Here is a 10,821-nt window from a genome sequence, read left to right as displayed (position 1 = left end):
CCAGTCCACAGGTTGAGGGAATTTTCTTTTAACGTCTGGTCAGATAAACGATACATCTGATGAAGACAGCGCTTTCACCCGGTGCAGGGTGAACCCACAGACCTTCTGCCCAAGGGGGAGGGGGTGAATGGAAGACCAGAACGAGCTGACGCTTGCAGCTCACCGCGCGAGACGGCCGATGGTGCTCGGCAGGGCCCGTTTACCACAACAAATGCCAGAGTCAACTTCTTGCAACATTCAGTAATAATTTATTTTGTTAATTTCAAGAACAACCAAATTCATTATTTTGAAAATGCTTCATTTAGGAATTGTTGACAACACTGTTTCTGCAAAATGTAAAGTTACTATACAAATTCTTAATACAAAAAGAATAAATTAATGGCAGAAATTCATAATTCTGCATTTTCTACACCTTACATGGTCTTCTTTGATTAAAATGGGACAGAAACCAGAGGAGGTGGAGGAGAGGGGGGGGAGGGGGGAAAGAAATAAAGACATTTTACATGCTCTTTTAAGATCAACAGCCATTTTCAGGGAGTAATCTACTGAATTCATTGTAACTACATTGCTTTAATTTACACAACTTGTAATAAAACTATTGACATTTATAGATGTAAAACCCTACAACTATTCTAGTGGTAACTGTTTGTTGGGTAGCACCTGAATGGGGTTTGCTAGGTCCAAACTAAAACTAATACTGATTTATAAAACATATTGGTATTTTAACATTTTACACAATGGTAACTGAAAAACTGTAATTAGAAAAATCTGCCTCACAATAAATGCATGGTAGTGTCTGCAAATGTTAGCCTTTCTTTTCAACTCGACACGAATCCTTCCTGGTGCTCTCGCAAAGACAAACAGTGCTGTCTGGGTTTTATTTTTTGCAGTCCGCTAAAGCAATCCTTTCTTGTCCATGGGCCACACACAATGGATATGCTTCAGCTTAGTAAGCAGCCTTTCTGAGCAGGCATCCTCGTTCCTGTCTCCCCTCCCCCCACCAACCCCCCCCCACCCACCGACCCCCAACAGGAAACCACAAATAAACCGAAGGAGAGAGAGAGGAGGGGAAAAAAGCTCCCTTTATGTTTTTGGCCAGATCAGTGCCCTTCTGCAACTGTCACCTTGCTGACAAGTCTGTGCTACACAGACAGTGCAAACTTTCCATGCCAGCCACTAAATTATTTCTGATGAGTACTTCATGGGAAAATATTCTTAAAACATTTGTGAGGCCTTCTAAGGGTTGACAACTCTCCAAGGTCTTGTCCAATAAATCAGCTAGAGTCCTTGAAGAGAATGTACGATCAACGAGCTGATTCAAAGCTTAAACTAAGACACATATTGTACCATAATACAATATCTGCGCAGCCTGGAATTGCACAGATTATGTTAACTGTGTGCTTTACTGTTGAGTGCAAGCTAGACCGCATATCTGAGTAGCTCATCCAGCCTCCACAGAAATATCTCAAAATTGTTTAGCTCTTATCACGGGAAAACAATCTTGCCTACACTCGGGCATTTTTTAATGGTGAAGAATGCATTTTTTATAGCTTTCACCTGCCACAACCATTAATGAAACAAGAGATTGACAACTTCTCATTTATTCAGGTAACCAGCGGGCAACGCTCATCCAATTCTCCCCCTTGCAGCTTTCGGGTGGTCTTTGGTAACATTCAAGTAAACGTAATGCTTGGTTAAATTGTGAAGTACTTCATTATTACACTGTCAGTATTACTTTGCACAAGGGAATAAAACAAAATCATGCACAGGAGATCTGGTGCGTACGAGTCACAGTGTGAAAAGCAGTGTCGCGTTTTTATTCATAAAGACCTTATTATTGTTGACCAGTGGTTACCTGAGAGACAGCATAGTCTGTGGAACTTTAATTAGGCTTCACTTTTGTGAAAGTGCTCGGAGCTGCAGTTGCTGGTTAGTGGCCGTGAGTCGAGTAAGGCAGTGACAAGGGGCAGTGAGGTGACCACAGGGGGGGTGGGGGGGGGGGGTGTTCAACGTTTGTACTTTGATCTGAGGTCAGGTGTCAGACAAGAGTTCCAGGCTTGGCGTTGTCACTTCCGTACCACTGAACATCTGCCAATTCGGAATAGAGTGGGGAGTCCATGTAGCAAGTGTCCTGGTAGGGCCTACAACGAGAAAAGACAAAAGTCAGGCATCGCTTCCCTCTACTATTCAGCGAATCCTTACTTTGAGTGAATAGCCCATAAAATTAGAGTCCTTGCTCTTGCAAAGTTCCTTAACGGTCCAGGCCGGGGCTAAGGGTCGAACCACGTCAACATATCGATTGGACAGTCTCATATTTTGCTACCTCAGGCTCAGAGAACACAAAGTAAGAATTGTTTACCGCACATTCCTGAGGCGCAAAGCCAGCCGTCACTGAGAAAGTGAGGTGGCCCAAACCAAAGGCCTTTCTCCCGAACCACAGCTGGCAGGACAAGCTAGTTCTGAGGGCCAGTTTCAAAGTATTCATTCTCACCAAGGTGAGATTAAACCCCCGCCCCCAATGTAGGGGACTGTCCAAATCCTCCACAATTGAGATTGGCAAGCTTAACTGTCCAAAGCAGCCTCAACACTTAACCCTAACCTCAAAGCTGTGTTGACTGGCAGCTTTGAAATCCTATAAGTTCCATCTTATAGAACAGCTGAAACACGGTAAATCCCGCCAAGTCTTCTGCGGTACAGCTAACTCACATCCGTTATCAACTGAGCTCGAGGAATAACAGAGAATCGGTTGAAATTCTGTCATTTCAAAAATGTAGAGCCACTTTTATTTGAGAAAGTTACAAATAAGGAGCAAAATATGTCCAGAAATGTTCTTTTCACAGCACGTTGAAATCAAGACCTAAATTTCCCTTTCTCTGAATTGAAGAGTCACAAATTTTAACTGGTCCATGTTTGCGAAATTCCTCTTATGTTTGGCTCGTGGACCTGTTCCACTGTAAACCCCGAAGGCGCGGCGTGAGCGAGCACCCTCAGGCAGTGTCTTTGCGTACAAACACACAATTAAAGTGTGGCAGACTTTCGGTAGTTGCCATTGGAAACCCTTCACTTTGCCCCTGGAGTTTGGCCATCAGGATTCTGCCAGAATAACGGGCACAACAGCAGAACGACCAGTGCATTCACACTTTGTCAAGGCTGAAGCATCCTGGCCTTTTGCCCAGCACAGGGGGGCAGGTAGACCGAGCTGTCAATGTCAATGAGGGAGAAGACTCTCTGTGGGCAGCAATTTAACTCCATCAACGTCAATCGATAGAATCACCTCAGGAGACTGATAGAAACTGTCGGGTTCATCAGCTCAATATATAGATATCGATGGGAAACTAAAAGTGTTCATTCTGACCTTTCATCATCCACCAGGATTTAATAGGAAGCATTTCTGATTTTTATTATGAAAACAGGCGAGTTTATTCCTTGATTGTTTCCTGTGTTTCCAGTAACAAAACCGTTCAATTTTCTAGGTGTGAAATGAGATGTGGGCATTTATCATCCACCCCTAGGTGCCCTTGAGAAGATAATAATAATCATCTTTATCAGTGTCACAAGTAGGCTTATATTAACACTGCAATGAGGTTACTGTGAAAAGCCCCTAGTCACCACACTCCGGCGCCTGTTCGGGTACACAGAGGGAGAATTCAGAATGTCCAATTCACCTAACAAGCACGTCTTTCGGGACTTGTGGGAGGAAACCGGAGCACCCGGAGGAAACCCACGCAGACACGGGGAGAACGTGCAGACTCCGCACAGACAGTGACCCAAGCCAGGAATCGAACCTGGGACCCTGGCGCTGTGAAGCAACAGTGCTAACCGCTGTCCTGATGAACAGCCTTCTTGACCCGCAGTAGTCCTTGTGGCAAACATTCTCCTAGATTGTTTTATTTTAGATTTTCATTGTGTTTCATGGCAACCACAGACCAGTCAGTTTGACTTCAGTGGGAGGGAAACCTCAGGGGCGAATTCTTCTGTCCTGGGACGAAGTATGTGGCGTGTATCCCGCTGCGGAGGCTGGAGGGGAAACACACCATGAGGCCCTGACCTGATTAATTGTGCACCTGCCGTCTTGGACTGTTTGCCGTGGCGGGGTAGGCGGGTCAGCTTTTTATTCCAGGTTTATTTAATAAACCAAATATTAATTATCTTACTGCCGTGGTGGAATTTGAACTCATATCTCCAGATGACTTGTCTGTTAACAAAACCACCATTCTCCTGCCCTTCCAGGGCATAGGTGTGGGTTATGGCCAGTTACCAATGCTTTCCCAAGTGGTTTGATATTATCGCAGTGGACATTATCTTTTAGGTCAATACACACATGTCCACTTTCAAATATAGAGGGGGGGGAGACGACGACTTTGTGCTCACATTCGGTGTGAGCGCAAATGGGGATGTGGGTCGGAGATCTCGTTTTCTGAAATACCCACCCCCAAGGTCGGGAACCTCGGGCGTCATTCTCCGACCCCCCGCTGGTTGCCGAAGTCTCCGGCACCGGAGATTCGGCGGGGGCGGGAATCGGGCCGCGCCGGTTGGCGGGCCCCCCGCTCGATTCTCCGGCCCGGATGGGCCGAAGTCCCGCCGATAAATTGCCTGTCCCGCCGGCGTGGATTAAACCACCTTTTGAACGGCGGGACAAGGCGGCGTGGGTGGGCTCCGGGGTCCTGGGGGGGGCGCGGGGCGATCTGGCCCCGGGGGGTGCCCCCACGGTGGCCTGGCCCGCGATCGGGGCCCACCGATCCGCGGGCGGGCCTGTGCCGTGGGGGCACTCTTTCCCTTCCGCCTCCGCCACGATCTCCGCCATGGCGGAGGCGGAAGAGACTCCCTCCACTGCGCATGCGCAGGAAACTGTCAGCGGCCGCTGACGCTCCCGCGCATGCGCCGCCCGGAGATGTCATTTCCGCGCCAGCTGGCGGGGCAACAAAGGCCGTTTCTGCCAGCTGGCGGGGCGGAAATTCCTCCGGCGCCGGCCTAGCCCCTCAATGTTGGGGCTCGGCCCCCAAAGATGCGGAGCATTCCGCACCTTTGGGGCGGCGCGATGCCCGTCTGATTGTCGCCGTTTTGGGCGCCAGTCGGCGGACATCGCGCCGTTTCGGGAGAGTTTCGCCCATCATTTCAATATGTTAACACCCGGTTAGCGGGACCCCCCCCCCCCCCACCCCCACATTAGGAATTTCTACCTTGCCGACGTGATATCAGGTTGGCGGGGTTTACAACTGTTTTTTAAAATAACAGGAACCAGGTGAATGGAGCCTGCTTGGGGGGGGGCCATAGGCATGTATAGCCTCTGGGGGGTGGGGGTCTGCCCGGATTGTACCCTGCCCTCTGGGGTGCTCCGTGGTGAGTGGGGGCAGGTGATTCCCATGTCCGTGGGCATGGGGGTGGTCCCGTGTCTGTCGAAAGAAGGGCTTTCCAAGGTGCGTGTGGGTGCCCCGATCTCATGATGCCTAACGCTGCCGGCTTTTCCCGGCCCTGTCCCACCAGCGTAACGGCGAGCGCCATGATTCCATTTCCTTTGCCACCGAGCGCAGGGTTGTGTTGCCTGTGCGACAATGCTAAAATTTCACCCAGAATAAGTGAATTGCAACCAGGAAGACAATAACAGCGGCTGGTTAAGCACACTGGGCTAAATCACTGGCTTTTATAGCAGACCAAGACAGGCCAGCAGCACGGTTCAATTCCTGTACCAGCCTCTCCGAACAGGTGCCAGAATGTGGCGACTAGGGGCTTTTCACAGTAACTTCATTGAAGCCTACTTGTGACAATAAGCGATTTTCATTTTTCATTTCATAATGCAGAGGGCTGTGTGGGCAGACCCGGAGTATATTCAAGGCTGGGATAGATAGACCCTTGATCAGTAAGGGTTACGGGAAAAGGGGCGGGAAAATGAGGAATGTTGGCTCAGACATAGAACAGAGAACATGAACATACAGTGCAGAAGAAGGCCATTCGGCCCATCGAGTCTGCACCAACCCACTTAAGCCCTCACTTCCACCCTATCCCCGTAACCTAATAACCCCTCCCAACCTTTTTTTTCTTTTGGACACTAAGGGGTAATTTGGCATGGCCAATCCACCTTACCTGCACGTTTTTGGACTGTGGGAGGAAGCCGGAGCACCCGGAGGAAACCCACGCAGACACGGGGAGAACGTGCAGACTCCGCACAGACAGTGACCCAGCTGGGAATCGGACCTGGGACCCTGGCGCTGTGAAGCCACAGTGCTAACCACTGGTGCTACACCCCAAACATGATCCTATTGAATGGCGGAGCAGGGTCGAGGGGCCGAATGGCCCACTCCTGATCGCGTTTCTAATGGTCTTAACTCCGAGCAAACTGGAAAACCTCAAATACTAAACAGAAGATAATAGATGACAGAACACAGACTAGTAAATGAAGCTGGGATCTTCTCGTCTCGGTCGCCTAATGCCAAACCACACAATGCACTTAACTTGCTAAGGGGGCGACAAAAATGCTGTTTTCCCTGAAGCAACTGGATCGCTGTCTCATTTATTTCTGTCACACAGACGTGATTGAAATAAAGAGCTTTGTATTTAGGAATGAGAAAGAAACTAAAAATGCCACAACCATACCACGAATGAACAAACAGCATAAAGACACACAGTGAGGGAGGTGCATTATAACCACGTATTGATTGTTACTGTACCTCTATTTTACAGAGCTTTGGTGAGTTGGCGATTGGGTCTGTTCATCATGAGGTGTGCTTGTTTCTGTTGTACCTCTACACAAAGGCAGGTGAAAAGAGGAGCAGATAAGACTGAATATTAGTAAAAAGAAGAAAGTGAGGAAAATGTTAGTTAGATTTCCGGTTAGGAAGTTAGTAAGAAACTTGTCGGGGTTTTAATTTTTGTTACTGTTAAAATGGTCAAGAATCAGGATGGTAACAGCAAAACTACTTTAGCCGTACACCGTAGTCAGACTTTTTACATTCCGTTTAGATTTTAACTTTCATGCGAGCTTTGAAGACATTGACAATGAGCACGTAGACTACAAACAATTACTCAACTGACACAAGATACGTGTTGCATTTCCCTTAGACTCGCTTCATACAACTCTAATGCTTATTCATAATTCCCATAATTATCATATCTGTTAAAATCTAAATTCAGAGCCCCCCCCCACCTATCGAATAACAGAATGGTTCCAGCACAAATCGAGTCCATTCAGCCTTTCAGACGCATGCTAGCTCTCTACAAGAGTGATTCAGCCAGTCCCACTCAAGTGCCCTTTCTCTGTAGCCCTGCAGATTTTCATAGAATTTACAGTGTAGAAGGAGGCCCATCATGTCTGCACTAGCCCTTGGAAAGAGCACCCTACTTACGCCAGCACCTCCACCCAATTCCCATAACCCAGTAACCCACACCTAACCGTTTTGGACACAAAGGGCAATTTATCACGGCCAATCCACCTAACCCGCACAGCTTTGGATTGTGAGAGGAAACCGGAGCACCCGGAGGAAACCCACGCAGACACGGGGAGAACGTGCAGACTCCGCACAGACAGTGACCCAAGCCGGAATCGACCCTGGGACCCTGGAGCTGTGAAGCCACAGTGCTAACCACTGTGCTACCATGTCGCCCACTCTCTTTTTCTCTCCTTTCAGGCGCTTATTCAACTTCCTTTTGAAAGCTGTGATTGCCTTTCCCACCCTTTCAGCCAGTGAGTTCCACATTCTAAACGCTCCCTGCGTAATGTCGCCATAGGCTATTTTGACTTTGACATCTTCTTGACCCTTCCACCCAAAGGAATATCTCCCTCTATATCCACTCTGTCCAGACACTGAACGATTTTGAACGTCTCTATCAAATCTTCCTTTAATCTTCTCTACTCCAAAGAGGACAAGCTATGTTTTGTGGAAGTTCTTTCCTGGAATAGTACTTTTTGTATGCAGGATCTACACAGGAATCAGACAATTGAATGACACTATTTAAATTAAGGCTGGGCCTCCGAATCACAACATCTTTCTTTAACTGAGGCACTTATTAGCGTTGTTTCACGGAGAATGTGAAAGTGTGAACCAGGTAATAGTGGATTTCAGCCTGATTTGCACCTATCCCATATTTGCATTGCAGTCAATAGTGCCGTTGGTTTTGCATTGGTGCATAAAAAGCAACCCCAGATGCATTCCTACAAGGAAAACGAAGGCTGTGTTCGGGACACCTCTTGTGTGCTCTGTGCTGACCCATTCCAGAACAGCAGAGACGCAAAAACCAGAACCCGGTTGCCTGAGGAATTACTTGGCCAGGAATGGTGTTTATATCACAGGGATCAAACTAACCAAACACGGTATCGCCACAATCCAGAAAAGAGTCTGTGCGATTAATTACTGACATTTAAACCTGCGAAAAGGCAGCACCGTTCCCCTGATCTTGTTGAAGATATGCTGCATGAGCTGAAACCCTTTAAATGCAATCAATACTTTATTTGTAAGGGCAGTTTGTCTTCATTGCAATTTAGAAAAATTTTAAAAATGAAATTTGCAACATCAAATATCGATAGTTCCAAACTGTCCCCCAAATAAAATTCACCCATCCTGTCGTCTGGAGTGCATTGTTTAAAGAAGTTATTTTGAAAAAGTAGGCTACTTATTGAAAAGGATTTAGGAACTGCAGGGAAAAAGAGAAAATAAGAGCAGCAGAAATGAAAAAGTGTTTAACTTCTGGAGGTGAGAATAATATAAATATTCCTGGATTGGTTTAGAGCTTTTTATTTTGCATCTTTATTGGGAGTTTACTAGTCTATAGGTGGGAGGAGACCTGCGTGACAACTGGAACAAGCTCAATATAACAGACATGTGTATCTTTCCATCAGACACTGGTGGACATGCTACGTGTTCCCAATGTTTTCTGTTTCCACTTCCCAGTGTCAAACAGCATCGCACACATGGCTCCAATTTGCACAGAATGGCCAATAATCTGGCAGTGTTACCTGTTCACTGTACAGTTAAATAGAGCAAAGTGAATGTTAGGCAAAATGCAAACTTTATCCCCAATAAAAACTATTGTCCCCGGTGTATTGTACACCCGTCTGCTCATCTGGCAGCTACTGTCAAGCCAGCAAACCATTAATGAAAGGTCTGCTTGGCTGAACTCCTCTGATGTGGCAATTTTAGGAGACAGGTTTCTTTGCGACCAAATAGCTCTTCAAACGGTGCTTTCGGAATCTGGGTGTGGACGGTTTTGCGTTCGATGAGTGGAAGCTTTGATAATGAACAAAGACAATGAGCTTTGTCTCCGCCAAACCTCGTGACTCACCCACTCTGCCAGGACACAATATGGTGTGGACTGCTTGATGGGGAAGAAACTACCGATTCGGCAGACTGCATTGTGCTCCTTTTACTGCGAGGCGAGGCAGCTGGAAAGGATAAAGGACACAATAAAGGTCAGATAGCGATCAAAAGGGTACAACAATGTGAGACAGTAGATGAAGTAAATGGAATATTTTTAGGATTAAAATATTAGATCTGGCATTAACCACACAAAGAAAGATACAAACTATTCTGTTCCAAATACAATGCCATTGTTTCGGGTGAGACCAGATTCATTGAGAGTTTGGCTGGGGTTAAACTGAGTATCCAACACCCTTTTCCTGGAATATGTCAAACTATTTCTGTTACTGAAATGTAATTTCTTTCTGTCTTTTTTCTTTCAACTTCCTGTTCTTGTGCTGCACATTTTTATTTCGAGATTCTAAAATCTTTGCAATTTTTTTTTGCTGGCTTGGTTCCTCTGTTGTTCAACAATGTGATCCTTGCTGTTAAAATTGTTAATTATACATTAATTAGCTTGTGTGGCTCTTATTGCCATGTTATAAGTTTCCTTCAGGGATTATTTTCCACCCTCCATCTTTGTGTTCCTGTCACACACATTGGGACGATGGACAAGGAAACTAGTCAGACAAACGAAAGACACGCATTCTGAATTCTCCCTCAGTGTACCCGAACAGGCGGCGGCGGAATGTGGCGACGAGGGCTTTTTCACAGTAACCTCATTGCAGTCTTAATGTAAGCCTACTTGTGACAATATTAAATATTATAATTAAAGGACGGCAGACTTCCTGTCCTGAACGACTTGAAGCAGACGTAAATTTTCTTTTACAATGATCTGATCGTGATCATTATTAATGAGACGAACATTTTATTCCAAATCAGCCATGATCCTATTGAATGGTGGATCAGGCTCAAGGAGCTAAATGACCCCCTCCTGTTCCTATGTTACAGAAAACAGAGAAAAGGGATTTACACAGGTTACAGTTTTTTAAAAAAAGTGAAAGTAACACATTCACCATTTTGACTTGACAAGTTGGACTGACAAGTTGCAGACAAAGTTGATAAAATGTCTACCAGTGAGGTCTATTAGTAGAAAAATATTCCTGCAAACAGAGAGGCCGGAATTCTCCGGCCACTGGGATTCTGTGTTCCGGCAGGAAGTGCAACCTGCCCCGCGGTGTGGGCTGGCTTCAATGGGAAATCCCATTAATAATAATAATAATCGCTTATTGTCACAAGTAGGCTTCAATGAAGTTACTGTGAAAAGCCCCCAGTCGCCACATTCCGGCACCTGTTCGGCGAGGCAGGTCCGGGAATTGAACACGCGCTGCTGGCCTTGTTCTGCATTATAAGCCAGCTGTTTAGCCCACTGTGCTAAACCAGCCCCTTGGCGCTGGAGTAGAGAATCTGGCGTAGCGAACGGCGCGCCGCCGGGAAACGCGTGGCTGGGGGGCTGGAGAATCGCACCCACTGTGTCTACCCCTGAGAAGTACAACCGGACATCCTGCTGATTAAAACGCTGGTTTCCTTGTTT

The 10,821-nt window shown here is 46.6% G+C and overlaps 1 protein-coding gene across 14 annotated transcripts in view; it reads right to left on the bottom strand.

The window, feature by feature from the left end:
- Positions 1 to 225: 225 nt before the first annotated feature.
- frmd4a (FERM domain containing 4A) overlaps positions 226 to 10,821 on the bottom strand; it is a 796,670-nt gene continuing 786,074 nt past the window's right edge. For 13 of the 14 annotated variants that reach the window (XM_072470969.1, XM_072470973.1, XM_072470968.1 and 10 more), the window contains 2 exons: positions 9,274 to 9,373; positions 226 to 2,141 (listed from right to left, as the gene is read on the bottom strand). In XM_072470969.1, coding sequence (XP_072327070.1) covers positions 2,039 to 2,141; positions 9,274 to 9,373 — 203 coding nt within the window. In that variant the 3' untranslated portion in view covers positions 226 to 2,038. Of the gene's footprint in view, positions 2,142 to 6,665; positions 6,741 to 9,273; positions 9,374 to 10,821 lie in introns of all 14 variants that reach the window. The other variant, XM_072470963.1, reaches the window with a different exon arrangement.

This window comes from Scyliorhinus torazame, chromosome 13, assembly GCF_047496885.1.
Source record: "Scyliorhinus torazame isolate Kashiwa2021f chromosome 13, sScyTor2.1, whole genome shotgun sequence".
In the NCBI taxonomy this organism is placed as follows: Eukaryota; Metazoa; Chordata; class Chondrichthyes; order Carcharhiniformes; family Scyliorhinidae; genus Scyliorhinus; species Scyliorhinus torazame.
The sequence above is the reverse complement of the archived record's forward strand: the minus strand, read 5'-3'. Positions and strand labels throughout refer to the sequence as shown.